General features: G+C 42.7%; 1 protein-coding gene across 1 annotated transcript in view; it reads right to left on the reverse strand.

The window, feature by feature from the left end:
• ponzr1 (plac8 onzin related protein 1) overlaps positions 1-17,391 on the reverse strand; it is a 26,823-nt gene extending 9,432 nt beyond the window's left edge. The window contains exons 1-2 of the mRNA XM_073836339.1: positions 17,246-17,391; positions 10,470-10,615 (exon numbers count right to left, since the gene is read on the reverse strand). Coding sequence (XP_073692440.1) covers positions 10,470-10,615; positions 17,246-17,348 — 249 coding nt within the window. The 5' untranslated portion in view covers positions 17,349-17,391. The remainder of the gene's footprint in view (positions 1-10,469; positions 10,616-17,245) is intronic.
• Between the last annotated feature and the right edge of the window lie 1,746 nt (positions 17,392-19,137).

A 19,137-nucleotide genomic window follows, 5' to 3' on the forward strand; every position in this document is an offset into this window, starting at 1 on the left:
ACTTACCACTATTGTGGATTTCAGAAAGTGCCCAGGGTTTAGCGTGGGACACTTACCCTAGTAAAATGGGATTTGGAGACTGTGTTTTCCCCCATTTTGGGGGTTTCATATTAAAGCTCCAGATTTGTCATAGGATGACGAGAATTAAAATAGGGGAGGAACCCTCCCTGATTAGAGAGGGGAGCAATGCTACACCCCAATCAGGACAGACAGTCCGCAAACTGTTAGTCGACTGATGAAATCATGGAGCTACTGACCATCATATAGTGGACGCAGACAGCGGACAGACCCCTAACCCCGACTTGCAGGGAGGAACATCCGTCCTTAAAAAGGCTCTGAAGGGACCCTTTAGTGTAAAGGGGAGCGTACTAGACCCAGTCCACATAGATGCCTACTAGGAGAAGGTGATGCTCAGAAATTACCCTTCCTTGTAAGGGGAGCATACTCATCCCACTAGGAGCCGTGCTCTAAACGGGACCCTTGAGAAGGGGAGCGAACGTGCTCAAATCAGGACCTTGAGAAAGATAGGGGTTATTTCTTCCTTAGCCAAGGGAGAAAAATTCACCATGCGGCAGTGGCGCTGCTTTGAGGGAACCCTAAAAGGTGAGCTGCCAACAGCCTGAGGAGGCTTCAATCGTAGGAGCCTTCGCTTCTAGCATGTTAAGGGTAGGTTTCAAAACCCTGAGAAGCAGGGAGAAATGCCAACACCCGCCAGAAGGTGGTGCTCTAGTAGGACCCTTTCCGCAGAAAGGGGAGCAGCCGTAAGGTCATTTCAAGGTCCTGAAAAAAGGGGGTAACTCCTAGTTAGTCATAAAGCCTGAAGGGGAGGTGACACTCGACCCGGAAGTCAGGCGCAAGCAGGCTCCTAACCCTGATTAACAGAGAGGAAAACCCGCCTGCCAGGAGGCAGCGCTCCGATTTCACCCTTCATCAGAAGGGGAGCTTACTCCTCCTGCCAGGAGCAGCGCTCGAGAGGAACCCTTTTCTAAAAAGGGGAGCAATCATACCTGACTCAGGAAGCCTGATGACAGATTCTACCCAAATAAAGGGGAATTTGTCCACACGACAGTGGTGCTACTGATGAACCTTGAATTAAGGTGAGCTGCTGTCATTGAAGAGCTCTGAGAGGACCCTTTCCGCGGAAAGGGGAGCTACTAAAGTTACTTCAGGTTCCTGAGAAGGGAGCTCCTGGATAGTCATGGTGACAGACTCCTAACCCTGAAGGCCAGGGAGGAACGCCCGTCCCAACGAGGGGCGCTCATTGGGGACCCTTTCCTCGGAAAGGGGAGAGCCCAGCTCGTGCGTGAGGCCTGAAGAGTGAGAATCAGCCTGGACAAGAAGGACAGGCCCCTAACCCAGATGAACCGGGAGGAGAACCTGGCTCTGTCAACGAGAAACAGTACTCTAAATAAACCCCTTCTGCAGAAAGGGGAGTACTACCTCGGTTGAATCGACCCTGCCCTCGGGCTAACAGGGGGATCGACAGACCCCAGTCTAGGTGGACTTATGTTCCTGTCTCAACGGGACATAAATCCCCCGGAGCAGGAACTTATGAGGATAGACTCCTAACCCTGAAGGCCAGGGAGGAACGCCCATCCCATCGAGGGGGCGCTCGTTAGGGACCCTTCCCTTGGGAAGGGGAGAGCCCAGCTCGAGTGTGAGCCTGAAGAGTGAGAATCAGCCTGGACAAGAGGGACAGGCTCCTAACCCAGATGAACCGGGGAGAAAGCCTGGCTTGTCAGCGAGAAGCGGTACTCTGAATAAACCCTTTCCGCGGAAAGGGGAGTGCTACTTTAGTTACTGGAGAACTGAGAAATTGCTCCTTGGAGACAAAACTCAGGAGGTGCTGGAAAGAACCTTCGGCTGATAAGATCACTTCACAGGATCTAAAGTCCACAGAGAGAGTCTGGAAGAGGGATTCTCAGAAAAAGGCCTGCAAAGGACAAATGTTAAACATGCCAAGGGCAATCCTAAGAAAGAAACTTAGGGAGCTTACCTTGAAGAGGACATAAGTCCTATGTCTAACAAATGCTGGGAGGGTGGTTTACCGCACGACCTGTGGCGTGGATAGGACGAACACTGCCGTAACCATAACCCGTAGGATCAGAGGGGGAGCATCCGACGTAAACTCGTCGTGTTTTTCTCTGAAAAGCAAAAACACAACACACAGGCCTGAGACAGTATTAAGTTCTTTTTCTTTATTAAAAGAAAAATATGGATCGTACTCACCCATGAGTGACCTGCATTTAACTCAAACTCAAACAAAACCTGTTTAAGGAGTTAAAATCCAGACCATCGGTAATGGAGGTTCTTATGGGACATAAGAACCGCTGCGTGCAGGGAGCTCATGTTGTAGGGCTCGAACCTGGGCCTTCATGGAGTGAAGGACTCAAAGGCAGTGATCTACCTAGCCCAAATCACATAAATCCAGAAAGGCCAAAGAGCCTGGGAAAAACTAACAGATCAGTGAAAGACCTCCGGTTAGTCCTCCTGAAAACAGCCCAACCCAGCAGAGTGGGCTGTCTATTTAAACCCTAGCAGGGGAGACAGCACCATCTAGGCAAGAGCTTAAAGAACTACTTTTATGTTTCCAAACAAAAAGTAATCAGTAAGCCCACACACAGATATCCGCAGATATCTGTATGTGTAGGAAGGACTACCAGAGGTAAAACTGACTGAAAGCCTCCAGCCCTAAAGTAGGAAGAGTTAACGTACAGCTAGCCTTAGACAGCTGTAGTTACTAAGACTGTTCTGCATAATCATGGTCGAACTAGTCTAGGAAAATCTCTCCCCTTTATATGTACACATATAAGCATACATAACATACATATGTATATACATGCACACACATATTTTATGGCAGTAAATTAACTCCACAATCGCGACGCGCAGCATATATTCGGCTCCCGCGGGAGCTAAACAAACTCCGCCCAGACGCCAAATTCCCTCGGGAATAAACAAGCAAGGAGCCGCTGGCGACGCCGCGAATGCGTCTGTTAATGCCGCGAGAGGCAAACACACTCATGCAAAATGAGGAACAGAGAAACTCACCTCCCTCTTTTGCGTACTGCGTTTTCGCGATAAGCCCATTAGTCCCTCGGGAGCTGGACGAGCTGTAATTTATCTCACCCACGTAGCAGAGAGTCGTAGCAAGTGGGTATGAGAGCGTGCCTCTCGTTACAAACAAGCAATGAATGCACCGATCGCATTCTACTCTCTCAAGAGGTAATCTTGCTTGCGTTCTTCCCTCACAGCTCGGGCAGTGTGAAAGTGCGGGTATCAGATTACCACACACGTCACCAGCAGGCCTCCGGTGAGAGAATATGCACTCCTAGACAAAGAGAAAGCTGAAGACAGCGAAGAGGCTGTATGTTTACTTCGGCGACTCTTTATACTGTGTCGCCCGGTAGTGACGTACCAGCAGCGACGTGCGCGCCGCAGTGACGTCATACGCTGTCGCCGGCCATTTCATGGAGTTTTTCTATGCATTCTTCAGACACGAGTCACGCTGCAGCGTTCCCCAATAGCGACCCCTAGGGGACGCGGTGAGAGTTCCCTCGGAAGGGAACTCTAGCTTTAGTGAAAACAGGCTTACAAACACGTGTCTCCCTGCAAATCTAGTGAAATGCTGTAATCATCTGCCACAAAAATAAAGCACAGCTGGTGGCCGTTGTGTTCTCAAACTGCATTCACTGTATACTGAGCTGTTCTGAGGCGCGGAAACACCAGATCAAAAGCTGATCACCTGAACGATGTATGCGCCTCTCTTTGAAACGTGCATCGAAAACAGTTAATGAAGGGATTGAGCTATTATATGCTTTCGGTTATAGTTCGTTTGACAGATACTGTGCCAAAGGAGAATGGCCCAAAACACAACTTGAAAGACCTTTTATGTTACAATAAGAAGCTTAAAGATATTTTAAAAAGTACACTTTTTGCCTAGAAGACCTATCGTTTCGTATCATCATGTAACCACGATAATATCGAGATGGTTTTGATATCGCAATATCACAATATTGATAATATTGTTACATCCCTATACAAACATATTTTAAAGGGATAGTTCACCCAAAAATGAAAATTTGATGTTTATCTGCTTACCCCCAGGGCATCCAAGATGTAGGTGACTTTGTTTCTTCAGCAGAACACAAACGAAGATTTTTAACGAAAACCGGTGCAGTCTGCCAGCTAAATAATGGAAGTGGATGGGCACCAGACATTTAAATGTAAAAAAAAACAACACGCAGACAATTCCAAATTTAACCCTGCGTCTCGTGACGATACATTGATGTCCTAAGATGTGAAACGATCGTTTTTTTGTGAGAAACTGAACAGTATTTATATAATTTCTTACCTTTGATACATAGCCACGTCCATCTGTCATGAGCACAAGCTCATCATCCGGCTCGTTACATGTGTACGCGCTCTAATCTTTTAGCTTTAAATCGGTTTGCACAATCAGGATAAGCACAAGTAATTACCATTAATTACCATTTTGAATAGCCGCTATACCCACAATCTCTGTGCACTGTGTAAACAATGAGTGTCGTATACATGCGACAGATCGCTTCCGGCGTTTGCGTATTCTAAGCCAGAGCGCGTTCAAATGTAACGAGCCGGATGAAAAGCTCGTGCTCATGACAGATGGACGTGGCTGTGTATCAAAGGTAAAAAATTATATAAATACTGTTCAGTTTCTCGCAAAAAGCGATTCTTTCGTGTCTTAGGACATCAATGTATTGTCACGAGCCGCAGGGTGTAATTTGGATTTGTCTGTGCATGTTTTTTTTTTTTACTTTTAAAGGTCTGGTGCCCATCCACTGCCATTATTTGGCTGACAGACTGCACCGGTTTTTGTTAAAAATCTTTGTTTGTGTTCCACTGAGGAAACAAAGTCACCTACATCTTGGATGCCCTGGGGATGAGCAGATAAACATCAAATTTTCATTTTTGGGTGAACTATCCTTTTAACACATTGCTTGCATGTTTTAAAATGCTGCTAGCATGATATTGCACATTGTTAATGTGATTTAGATAGCTTAAACACTAGGGATGGGTACCGAAACCCGGTACTTTATCGGTCCCGGTGCCAAATTATAAAAGACCGAAGTATCGATAAGCTCTGACGTTAACGGTTCTGCTGTCGGTACTGGAGAAATAAAAAAAAAAGTCCTATTTATTATTGCTAAATAAACATTACCTAGCATATTTTACCTGACCAGCCTTTTGTAATTTGCGATAACATTTGTTATTCGCCTGCACTGCCGTTATTTGCTATCTCACGCACGAAATGTAGTCTGTTCTGCAGTACATAGAGCTCGCGTGCACACAACACGAGAGAGCTCGCGCTTATGGAGTGACAATGGCGGAGAGCGCCGAACGATCTAAAGTATGGTTACACTTCACCCGCGTGAACACGGACAATGCTCGTTGCAACAAGTGCAACAATATTTTTGCTTGTAAAGGCAGAATCACAAGCAATTTATCAAAACATCTAGCCAAAGTGCATTATGTGCAGAAATGCAAAGTTTTCGACTGCCTAGCTTCTACTTCATCATCCGTCTCCTCAGGTATGCATGCTATGTTAAAATACTGACATAAACATCACATAAGGTCTCTCTAAATCGGTAATATAATGTAATAATTTAATAAACACATATTCCGATACATATAGCCTATATATAGGCTAAATATTTATAATATTTTTTATGCAGTAGCCTAAATAAATATGAAACATTAAAATGCCTTTATAGTACTGCTTTTACAAATAGATAAATAATAATAAACTATGCTAAGAAATTATAGAGCTGAGCTTACCTAAAAAGTAATTTGTAGTTGTATATTCATTTACAAGAAAATTGTGTTTATATGTTTTACAATCATTGGTTTTGTTTGTGTAACAGATATTTGCTCAAACATTGGTGTTTGCTAAGCTATAGATAATTATTTTACATTTAAAAAAGAAAGTGTTGTTATTTCTGTTCTCAATTTGTTTCGGTTTTTTAATTAAAAATACAACAAAAAGTACCGATAAGAGTACCGTTAAAGTACCGAATCGATAAGTGGTATCGATAGAAGAAGTAATACCGTTAAAACCTTAACGATACCCAACGATAAAGGTTAATTATTCATCCTTTCAGTTTAACTTAATGAGGGCTTTAATTATAAAGAATAGAATGCTAACTGGTACACTAGTGCACACTTCAAAAAAACAAAGCTCGACTGAAGCATACTGGAAGTACCACTCATATGCTAGGTACACAACAGTCGGTTAATAGATAATGTGACTTGGGTCTTTGATTTCTGACCTGTTTCACATAAGCCGAAACATTCAAAGTAGCCATGCATTGTGTAAGTTCAGCCACACCAGGTGGAGTTCACATGAATTGGCTTCACATGAAGGTTAAACAGCTACACATAGCTAAAGATTTAAGTCATAGTACACTTCAATCATTAATGAAGGTTTATAGTGCCTCTGACGGAGATGGGACACTTTAGTGGGTTTATAGTATGTACGCAGGTTTTAATGTGGCTATGCTGCACATCCATAAAGACAGGGCTCTACTCTTACATTCTTTTAAGAAAAAACCTACTGCTAGTAGGTGGTTACTGTCTTTGTCACTGAAGAATTCATTTAAAATGGCTGATTAATTCAGGAATGAATCAACTGACTGTCTTTATGAATAGATCATGCAATCAATGATTTACGCACAGTCATTCAGAAACTAAACACTGTTTTGTTTTTCTCTGTGATGCTCAACAGTTCTGTTCTGGCTTTGTTTGGAACTATTTTCATTGACTAAATAAAGCAAAAACAGACCGTATAGTGTCTAAAAGTCACTTAATATGATCTTTTTGTTTATTAAACTGTCATATATAATCAATATGACATTTGCAATCGTGCTGATATTCAGGAAAAATATCACTATTGCTTGCTCATGTTACACTGTTAAACTATATCAAATTTTGATCCTGGACCACAAACCCAGTCATAAGGGTCAATTCATTGAAATTGAGATTCATACATCATCTGAATATAATAAAAATCTAAAAAATAAATAAGCTTTAGATTGCTGTATGGTTTGTTAGGATATGACAGTATTTGGCTGAGATACAACTATTTGAAAATCTGGAATCTGGGGGGCAAAAAAATCTAAATATTGAGAAAATCGCCTTTAAAGTTGTTCAAATTAAGTTCTTTGCCATGCATGTTACTAATCAAAAATTATGTTTTAATATTATATTTATTGTAGTAAATTTACAAAATATCTTCATGGAGCATTATCTTTACTTAATATCCTAATGATCTTTGGCATAAAAGTCAAATGCCATTGTAAATTTTGGCATTCGCTTGTATGGTGGCTCTAAATGATCAAAACACCTCTCAAAATACTTGCTACAGATGTGAAAAATGCAGAAAATCCAAATTCAAGTGTGCAATGACCTTTACAGAGGCATTTCTTGCCCCCATATATTGAATTTTGGCAGCATTTGTTAATAATTTTTATTATAAGAAAATGTTCACAGGCTGAAAAGAAACAGCATCTAATGTTAACCTCTTAAAAGGGATAGTTCATTCAAAAATGAAAATTCTGCCATTAATTATTTACCCATTAATTACTCACTGGAAGACCTTTGCTCATCTTCGGAACACAAAGTAAGATATTTTTGATGAAATCCAAGAACTTTCTGACCCTGCACAGACAGCAACACAACTGACAAGTTCAAAGCCCAGAAAAGTAGTAAGGACATTGATAAAATAGTCCAATAGTCAGTGGTTCAACCTTAACTTTAATATTTTTTGTGCACAAAGTAAACAAAAATAATAACTTTATTAAACAATTTCTTCTCTTCCTTGTCAGTCTGATGCACATTCAGAGTACCGCAACGTATCTGCATGCTTTTTTCTGTGGCATCACACACATGCATTGTGGTTTTCTTGTGAACACGTGTCAAAGACTGACATGGAACAGAAGAAATTGTTGAATAAAGTCATCATTTTTGTTTTCTTTGCATACAAAAAGTATTCTCGTAGCTTCATAACATTACAGTTGAACTACTGATGTCACATGGACCATTTTAACAATGTCCATACTACCTTTCTGAGTCTTGCATATGTTAGTTGTGTTGCAGCCTATACAGGGTCAGCAAGCTCTCAAATTTATTAAAAAATATCATAATTTGTGATCTGAAGATGAACAAACAGGTTTGGAACGACTTCATTTTTGGGTGAACAAACAAAAACATAATGTTCAATCTCTGAAGTGTAGCTCATCACTTTTTCCACAATTGCTCTGTTGACTGAAGGTGTGAAAAGAAGCCATTCACAGTTTTGCAGTTGCTTTTGTTTCGATTATACACTGCGTGTCCAAAAAAAAAAAAGTCGCCACCAAAAAAAGGTCATACACTCTAATATTTCGTTGGACCACCTTTAGCTTTGATTACAGCACGCTGTACATTCGCTGTGGCATTGTTTCGATAAGCTTCTGCAATGTCACAAGATTTATTTCCATCTAGTGTTGCATTAATTTTTCACCAAGATCTTGCATTGATGATGGTAGAGTCAAAGCCTTCTCCAGCACATCCTAATGATTCTCAATGGGATTAAGGTCTGGACTCTGTAGTGGCCAATCCATGTGTGAAAATGATGTCTCATGCTCACTGAACCACTCTTTCACAATTTGAGCCTGATGAATCCTGGCATCTTCATGTTGGAATATGCCCGTGCCATCAGGGAAGAAAAAATCTATTGATGGAATAACCTGGTCATTCAGTATATTCAGGTAGTCAGCTGACCTCATTCTTTGAGCACATACTGTTGCTGAACCTAGACCTCACCAACTGCAGCAACCCCAGATCATAGCCCTTAATTAAATCCACATGGCGACTTTATTTTGGCCAGGCAGTGTATTACGAAACTATTTGAGCTTTGATTGTGTAACTCAAACTGGTCGCTCAAATATTTTTTCCAGTCACAAGCAGTTTTTTTACCTTTAAAATTTAAAATTTTGCTGATTTTGAAACAACTGCCACTTTTTTTGTCTTTCACTGGAATGCAACTTTATGAACATCTGTTCTTAAGTTCTTTAAAAATTGGAAGTGGGGAATTACATCATGGGGAAATGAAATCTTGTGGTTTTCATTAGGGATGCACCGATACGAATCGGCCGATCATGCTTGCGCGTTTTGTCAGTAAAGCCGGTTCAACGTGAAATCACGCACCTGATGGCATTTACCGCTGATTACAGAACCGGCTTTACTGAAAAAACGCGCAAGTGATCGGCCGATACGTATCGGTGCATCCCTAGTTTTCATAGTAAAGTTACAGTTGTAGTACTTATTAAAGAACAGATACAATAATTGTTTGTTTATTGTATATATTCATTTTAATTAGCAGAAGTATTCAAGGACACTTTAGAGATCAGTGTCAAATGGACAGTTCACCAAAATATGTGACCCTGGACCACAAACCCGGTCTAAGTAGCACAGTATATTTATAGCATTAGCCAAAAATACATTGTATGGGTCAAAATTATTCTTTTTTCTTTTATGACAAAAATCATTAGCATATTAAGTAAAGATCATGTTCCATGAAGATATTTTGTAAATTTCCTACTGCATATATATCAAAGCTTAATTTTTAATTAGTAATATACATTGCTACGATCTTCATTTGAACAACTTTAAAGGCGATTTTCTCAATATTAAGATTTTTTTGCACCCAGATTCCAGATTTCCAAAAATATTGTCCTACCCTAACAAACCATGCACCAATGGAAAGCCAATCAATGAAATAAATGGAATTTATTCAGCGTTCAGATGTTGTATAAATCTCAGTTTCGAAAAATTGACTCTTATGACCCTCATGTTGCTCCAAACTGAAAAATGTTGACCATATACAATGAATGTGTTGGACCAACATCATTCTTGTTGACATTATATTGACAAATACTGAAATATTGAAATATTCTTCAGCTTGTATTTCACAGATGACAAATCATCATACAGGTCTGGAACAAAATTAGGGTAAGATTTTCATTTACTGGTAAACTATCCCTTTAAGATTGTACACATGCAGCTAAACACCTGAGCAATAAATGCAATGTGACTAATGATGTCATGACAAAGCTTTTTATTGAGCAAACACTCCCAAACAATTCTTGTAATATAATGAAATATGTGTGGGTTTTATGGTGATTGCGGAAAGATTTACTTTCAGAATACATGGCTACTTTTACTTAAATAAGTAATACTCAAAAGTATTACGGATTTTGTTTGTCTTGTGTCAGAAACATGTGAATACAGAGCATCAGAAACAACAAAGACAAACAAACAGGAAGCAGTTAATACCAATTGTTACATCTTCTCTGTGTGCACTCTAGCACTTATCTATTGTCTTCTGTAAAACGTCCTTCTCATAATTGCATATGTGTGTGTGTGTGTGTGTGTGTGTGTGTGTATGAACTCACATGAATGTTATATTGCTCTCTCATCTTCTGGCGGAGACAGCAAGACACCACCATGCAGCAGTCCAACAACGGCATGCAGAAACACCAGCCAAACTGAGACACAGTCTGACACTGCAAACATGGGAAGCACCAAAGGGCACAACAACCTGCAACACACAAGGGTGGTTTTAGTTCTGGACCTGCAGTAAATTTAAAAAGGAGATCTTCTACGTGAACGAATGGGCAGCTTTAGTCCTGAAGGGCCACTGTTCTGAAGAGTTTAGCTCCAACCATACTCAAACACACCTGTGTATCCTCCTTATATTTCCCATAAGAGTGGGTGTAGCCATTTGTAAATTTTATCTGTCTGGCTTCCTGTCTGATTCTGCTTCCAGCTGTTTTTAGCTATACAAAACAGCACATTTGTTGCTTGATATTGCAAATTGGTGTCTTACCATATTGTTTTGATGTATTATCTTAATTATGAACACAGTGGTTTGCAGTGCAAACATTTTTTGCGTTTTTATTTAGTACTGACCTGAATAGGATATTTCTACGGTGGCCGAGAGAGGCCAACGCGCTGCAAACAAGAAAACACATGCAAACAGAAAAAAACGACAACAAATTAAGAAAACATCTTCATCAGTTTGACAACACAGGTGCTGCAAATCCTCGCAACGCAAACACAATTCACGAGTTCTCTCTTACAGATAATAAACTGAGCGAAAGGTTGTGCGTGTTTGGCGTGCTGTCCGGGAGAGGGCCTCGAGCTCGGTGGTAATTCCTGAGCCCGGGGCTCTCCCCCACCCAGGGGGAGGGGTCCAAGCTCAGCACTGGCCCGAACCCTATAAGCGCTCTCCCTATGGGCTGAAGGTGAGGAGACGGGGTGGTGGAGGGGTTTTGACAAGACAAGAGATGATGAAGGTAGGATTGTTGTGTTATTTATAGGGATTTTCCCCTGCGTTGATTAGATAGGGAGACTGATTACTAATGGTGTATTGGCCGTGTTAATTATCTGCGCGAGCTCCTCCCGAAACTTGTTAATAAAACATCACTTCACGAGTTCCCTCTTACAGATAATAAACTGAGCGAAAGGTTGTGCATGTTTGGCGTGCTGTCCGGGAGAGGGCCTCGAGCTCGGTGGTAATTCCCGAGCCCGGGGCTCTCCCCCACCCAGGGGGAGGGGTCCGAGCTCAGCACTGGCCCGAACCCCATAAGCGCTCCCCAAAAGGCTAGTAATTACTTGCAGGACAGCAGCCAAACAGCCCCCCAAAAAAGGCTTGGACTTAAGGGATGCTGGACGTTCGCTGTAGTTGCGGGCGTTGGTGCATGGATGGAGATGAGGGAGGAGCTCCTGCGGGTACTGCTGGGGTAAAATAGGACAACTCCTAAGGAAAAGGCGACTGCTGCGGCAGTGGGGCACTTAAAAAGGTGGATGAGGCTCCTGCGGGAGCTGAAGCTGCTGCTGAAGTGCGGGGGAAAAGCTATGGGCTTCTGCGGTCCATGTTTCTGCGTAAACAGGCTCTGCTGAAGCAGAGGGAGTTTATTGGTAGAGGCTCCAGCGGGCGCTTACGCTGCTGCTGCAGTGTGGAAGAAGGCTGAGGGCTCCTGCGGGAGCTGGCACTGCGGTGCGGAAAAGAGGGCTAGAGACTTCTGCGGAAGCGTCCTCTGCTGCGGCAGAGGGAGGTTTAAAATAGAGGCTCCGACAGGAGCGAAACGCTGCTGCTGAAATGTTGGAAGGAGGCTAGGGGCTCCTGTGGGAGCTGGCACTGCGGTACAGGGAGGAGGGCTAGAGGCTTCTGCGGAAGCGGGCTCTGCTGCGGCAGAGGGAGGTTTAAAATAAAGGCTCCACAGGAGCTTGCACTGTGGTGCAGGGATGAGGGCTAGAGGCTTCTGTGGAAGCGGGCTCTTTTGTGGCAGGGGGAGGTTGTAAATAGAAGCTCCAGCGGGAGCGAATGCTGCTGCTGCTGTGTGTGCGAAAGGCCAAGGGCTCTATAAGGGAGCTGGCACTGCGGTGTGGAAAAGAGGGCTAGAGACTTCTGCGGAAGCGTCCTCTGCTGCGGCAGAGGGAGGTTTAAAATAGAGGCTCCGACAGGAGCGAAACGCTGCTGCTGAAATGTTGGAAGGAGGCTAGGGGCTCCTGTGGGAGCTGGCACTGCGGTACAGGGAGGAGGGCTAGAGGCTTCTGCGGAAGCGGGCTCTGCTGCGGCAGAGGGAGGTTTAAAATAAAGGCTCCGCAGGAGCTTGCACTGTGGTGCAGGGATGAGGGCTAGAGGCTTCTGTGGAAGCGGGCTCTTTTGTGGCAGGGGGAGGTTGTAAATAGAAGCTCCAGCGGGAGCGAATGCTGCTGCTGCTGTGTGTGCGAAAGGCCAAGGGCTCTATAAGGGAGCTGGCACTGCGGTGTGGAAAAGAGGGCTAGAGACTTCTGCGGAAGCCGCCTCTGCTGCGGCAGAGGGAGGTTTAAAATAGAGGCTCTGACGGGGGCGAAACGCTGCTGCTGTAATGCTGGAAGGAGGCTAGGGGCTCCTGCGGGGGCTGGCACTGCGGTGCAGGGAGGAGGGCTGGAGGCTTCTGCGGAAGCGGGCTCTGCTGCGGCAGAGGAAGGTTTTAAAATAGAGGCTCCGGCGGGAGCGAACGCTGCTAGTACAGAGTGGGAAGAAGGCTAAGGGCTTCTGAAGGAGCTGACACTGCGGTGCGGGGAAAACTGCTAAATGCTTCTGCGGAAGCGGGCTCTGCTGCGGCAGAGGGAGGTTAAGAATAAAGGCTCCAGCGGGAGCGAACTCTGCTTCTGCGGTGTGGGAAGAAAGCTACATGCTTTTGCGGAAGTGGCCTCTGCTGCGGCAGAGAAAGGTTAATAGAGGCTCCGGCAGGAGCGAACGCTGCTGCTGCAGTGTTGGAAGGGGGCTAGGGGCTCCTGCGGGAGCTGGCACTGCGGTGCGGGGAAGGGGGCTAGAGGCTTCTGCGGAAGCGGGCTCTGCTGCGGCAGAGAAAGGTTATGAATGGAGGCTTCGGGGTTTTGGGGGAAACGGCTTGGAGAATGGAATTGAGGGAAGCTTCGAGGAGGGGTCTCAGGGGGTGGTTTATGGGAATATCAGCTCTGAATAGGGAGGTACTGGGGTCAGGAGTGGGTCCGCCTCCGGCGCCAAGGATCTGAATTTCTGGAAGGAAAAACGAGAAAGAGTGTCAGCTATTTGATTTTTTTTTTGACCCAGGAATGTGTTTTGCAGTGATAATGAATTGGTCACAAGCCGAAATCCAAATCAGGCGTCTTAACAAAGGCATTAGAGTAGGAGAATGGGAGCGGCCTTTGTTGACGCAATGCACAGTAGCTTCATTGTCACAATGGACGAGGATACTAGTGGCAGACCATTCTTTACCCCATAGAAAGGCTGCAACGACTAGAGGATATAACTCAAATATCGCTGAGGATGATAGCTGGAGCGGCAAATCAGCTAGCTGGGGGGGCCATGTGGATGCGAACCAGCGGCCTTGGAAGAAACCACCAAAACCGATGGAGGGGGCGGCATCTGTAAACAGTTGGATATCAATTGGGGAAGAAATCAGGTTATTATAGAAGAAGGATAATCCGTTACATTGTTTGAGGAAGGATATCCATAAACTGAGCTCGTTGCGGCATGGGTCAGTTAGGGATATTTGGTCCTCTAGGGCGTGGGCGGAAGATGCGAGTGAAAGCAGGTGGGAGATGAAGGGGTGGCCTTGCGGGATGATGCGCATTGCGAAATTTAAATGGCCTAAACGGATAAAAGCTCACGCTTTGAACGGCTAGGATTAGTTAAGAGAGAGGAAGTTGCCAGAATCGTTCTATCGATTTTCTCTTTGGGTAGAGAGGCCTGGAATTTTTGGGAATCCAAGTTGATGCCAAAAATTCAGTAGAAGTGCTGGGGCCTAGGGTTTGTCTTGGGCGAGGGGAATCCCGAGCTCTGCGAAAGCTTTTGGATAGTCAAAGATGTGCGGCTGGGGAGGAGTCGGGGGGCAAGATGATCAGAAAGTCGTTTAGGATATGAACCAGAAACGGTATGTCATGATTGTTGGAGAGGATCCAAAAAATTGCCTCTGACAACAATTAAATTGAAAAATTAAAAATATGAAAAATTAAGGGCAGCCGAAAGTGAGGCAGTGAAGTACTATTTATTCTGCCAGCAGACGCTGAATAGGTGTTCAAATCTGGGTGGATGGGCATGACTTTGAGGCAGAGGCGATGTCGACTTTGGCCAGCCAAGCACAGTGACTTTTTTTTTTTTTTTTTTTATTTAGGAGGTTGACTGATTCAGGTTAGGCAAAGGCAGACTGGAGATTGGGGCAGATAAGGCTTCAAATTAAGATTTAGAGACCTGTTAGAATATAATCTGTAAACTGAAAATCATTTTGTATAATTAGAACATGTGTTATGGAAATAACATGTAGCTTTTTAGAAAAATCAACGAAATGAATGAGATGACTCGAAAAAGATTCATTCATTGCTGAACGAGACTCAAAGATCCGAGTCGGTTAAAAATGATCCGAACTCACGCTAGATGTAATCCCTGTAATGGACGAAAGAGGGGGGAGGGGAGGAATGGCGGGCGCTGGGGCTTGCACAATTAGTGGAGGGATGTTCGCGTTGGTTCTGGATGGCGGCGCTGCCGGCCATGGGAAGGAAAGGGGAGTGTGGTGAGGCATGAGCTGTGAAAGGGATTTTTGCCGCCTGCGGCGATAAACTCACGTTACCGCGGCGGTAAACTCACGCTACTGCGGCGGCTTGAAGAAGCTGGGAAGGTGCCGGTGACGGCGTGGCGTCGGCAGGTATGAGCGGTGGCAGCGCGAGAAGGCCTGCGGCCCCATGGTGGAGCCGCGGGCTCGGTTGGAGGATCCTGCAGGCGGTGGTGGCTTGAGTTGCGCCTAGGGATGCTGCGGAATCTCGTGCCGCTTCAAAAGCATTATCCTCTGGATAAAAGGTGATCTCGGACATGTTTGCGGTGGTTGGATGTGCCAAAGCGTTGACGAGACAAGAGATGATGAAGGTAGGATTGTTGTGTTATTTATAGGGATTTTCCCCTGCGTTGATTAGATAGGGAGACTGATTACTAATGGTGTATTGGCCGTGTTAATTATCTGCGCGAGCTCCTCCCGAAACTTGTTAATAAAACATCACATACGGAAACGCGCTGCAAATTCTCACAACACAACCAAACTCAGAAACGCGCTGCGAACACACGGAGGCGCTGCAAACTAACAAACGCGCTGCATATAGCTCGGTCCACAACGGAAATGTTTCAGGGGGACCTAAAAAAGTGATGAACTCATCTGGGACCTGATTATTTATATCACTATATTACCTGATTATTTATATCACTATCACCTTTAAGTGATACTATACTATCACTAAAAGGTGATAGTTCACCGATAACACCTCTGCTCTGACCAACAGCCACTGAACAAATAATCAGGTCCCAGATGGGTTCGTCACTTTTTCAGGTCCCCCTGAAACATTTCCGTTGTGGACCAAGCTATATGCAGCGCGTTTGATAGTTTGCAGCGCCTTAGTGTGTTCGCAGCGCGTTTCTGAGTTTGGTTGTGTTGTGAGAATTTGCAGCGCGTTTCCGTATTTGTGTTTGCGTTGCGAGGATTTGCAGCGCCTGTGTTGTCAAACTGATGAAGATGTTTTCTTAATTTGCTGTCGTTTTTTTCTGTTTGCATGTGTTTTCTTGTTTGCAGCGCGTTGGCCTCTCTCGGCCACCGTATATTTCACATAAAAAACATTTACATATAGTCCACAAGAGAATAGTTGGATTTATAAAAAATGACCCAGTTCAAAAATGTACATACGCTAGATTCTTGATACTGTGTTGTTACCTGAATGATCCACAGCTGTGTTTTTTGTTTAATGATAGTTGTTCATGAGTCCCTTGTTTATCCTGAGGAGTTAAACTGCCTGCTGTTCTCCAGAAAAAACCTTCAGGTCCCTTTTCAAATCCTTTTCAGCTTTTTTCATGTATTTGAACCCTTTCCAACAATGACTGCATGATCAGTGACTGTTTGAACCTTCTGTAATGGTAATGTTGGAAATGATTCAAATACATAACAATTGTGGGACCTAAATGATGTTTCTGAAGAACTGCAGACAAACTAGGGACTCATGAACAACTATCACTAAACAAAAAAAATCAGCTGTGGATCATTTATGTAACAACACAGTATTAAGAAACAAGTGTATGTAAACTTTTGAACAGGGTTATTTTTATAAATTAAACTATTATTTTCTCTTGTGGACTATATGTAAAGATCTTTTATGTGAAATATCTTAATCAGGTCAGTACTAAATAAAAATTACATGCATTTTATATGATTCTTATTTTGGTAAAATAATTAACATTTTGCAGATTCTGCAAAGTGTATGTACACTTTTGACTTTGACTGTATCTATCTATCTGTCTGAATGTGTGCATGAATTCATGTTGTTCTACAATTGTCTTTTAAGCATCCTTATAAATATAATATAAGGATATAATAAATTATAATATCCTTATAAAGCCACAAAAAACTGTGGTTGAGAAATAAAAGCTGCACTATTATCTCATAAAAGTCAGCCTATATCAACAGTTTTTTTTATTATAAATTGTAAATTATAAATTATAAAGGAAGGCAGTGCCTACTTTTTGACGTAATTTCCAGCACTTCTCTTGAACTCTGATTACGTAACATCGAAACAGGTTTGGGATCAGGTAGGATTTCACATTCAAACAAGTTGGGATTTAAAAAAAGGGAACCTAGAGGTCATGGGTCAGTAGGTGACTTACAAGTGCTCATATCAGAACAGCAGTCACAGATTCCTGTGGTCCAGGTACCAGAGGAGACACGCTGGGTTGTCACAATAGTAGTAGTTTGTGAATGTGCTGCCATGACTGCAAGGAATGAAGATGATGGGAGGAGGGAGTAAAGAGAGGGAGACAAGGAGACAAGGAAAAAGAAAAGGAGCTTAATGACTTACGTTTAAAGTAACAAATCACAACTTCGGGTTTAAACTTGCCAACTTAGTTAGAGACACGTTTATGTTAAACTCAATTCTTCCACACATTCTATTTAACGTTGAAATGTAAAATGAAATCTTGTTATAACCTCCATGAAAAGTTAGTTTTGAACACGAACGTTAACTTTACACTTCCTTCGACGAGATTAATGAAGTTGAAAATGGCTAGTTGGACAAGAGATAAAATACTAAACTTAATGAAAATGTAGGCTACTCTTATATTACACGTATAATGCGATCAACAGGTTATTGTGAAAGTAAAATAGTGCGATAATTAAACATCCGAATCTGTTAGGTGAGCGTAACAAGAGCACTCGACCATTTAAAGAAACAAATTCTTATTATGCACTTAGTTAATTTTTGCATGTTCTTTCAGATTTCTTAAGACAAATATAAACTAGAATGAAACATTTCGACATATTCGTAAAAGAGAGAGAGAGAGATCTACCTTGCCTTCAGTCTGAATAAGCGTTGCGGTGGTGGTCTTCAGTGAAAAATGAAACCTAAAGAGGGAAGGCGCTTTGCCGTACAAAACAGCCACCACAGTACCCTATAGGTTGTGCAAATGTTTTGCCTGGTTTCTTTCTTCTTCTTTTTTTATAAAAAGGCGTGTCCACTTTACTGTAAACGTAAAACCATTAAAAAGATAAGTAGTTCTGTGAGACAGCATTGACACATTTAGTTGATCAGCAATGTAACACATAGGCGGCTATTGATAGGCCTAATTAGAAATTAACCATTTAATTGTGTAAAACGGTTTTGTTTATAATTATGTACTAAATTTGCTAATCCAGCAAAGTGGGAGAGAAACTAAAGTTGTAAAATTTAAGTTAAACAGTCTAAGACCTCAATTTGTTATACTGGAAATGACTGACTGAATGAAATATTGTTGCCTGCGTCAGACATAGGAGCACAAGCTTTGTCTGCCTCGTGGTTTTACTAAAATAAATCAGATTACATAATCAACTGATCAAATGTCACAAGTTTAAAAAAAAACACAGAATGAAGGGCTAAACATTCAAAGGTGAGGTGAGCCAGTGATAAATCTCAAGGTCGTCTGGGGTTAGTTGTTTTTTCTTATGTCTTTAATATTTTTTTCTTCTAAAGTTGACCAGACCAAAGTTGGAGAACAGTACATGAGAAAAAGATAAACATGTGATGTTTCAATCCAATTAATCTCTCGGTGTAATGCATTTGCTGTCCTGTGTGAATACAAAAGTCCAAAAATGACTACTGGTTTTAAAAATGTATCATATGATGGGTTGGTAGTGTCACGATTCTGGTCGGTGTTTCTGTGTCTAAGGACTTTATTTTGTAGTTTTTGTCTCTCATTGTTGACAGAGCCATATAGAAAGAGAGTTGCGACACTCCCATAGGAACTGAGGAATGCGGAAGTAAAGCGTGTGATGGAGCGGTCAATAGTTCCAAACAACCAATAGCTCCTGCATTGAAGCCCATTCATTTCAGCGCTTCTCAAGCACAGTCGCAAGTATATTGAAGAAATTACTGCATTTTTTTTTTACATTTTAACGCATCAGTTGACCTCTCGAAAAACTGGCCAATAGTGGTGTTTTATGAAGCGTGTTATAGTTAATGTTTATCGTTAAAAAATAAACAGTTAAACTGTAAATGCAGCTGGATAACGTGAGAAACATCGTCATA

The sequence above is a fragment of the Garra rufa genome, chromosome 3 (assembly GCF_049309525.1).
Source record: "Garra rufa chromosome 3, GarRuf1.0, whole genome shotgun sequence".
NCBI classification, from domain to species: Eukaryota; Metazoa; Chordata; class Actinopteri; order Cypriniformes; family Cyprinidae; genus Garra; species Garra rufa.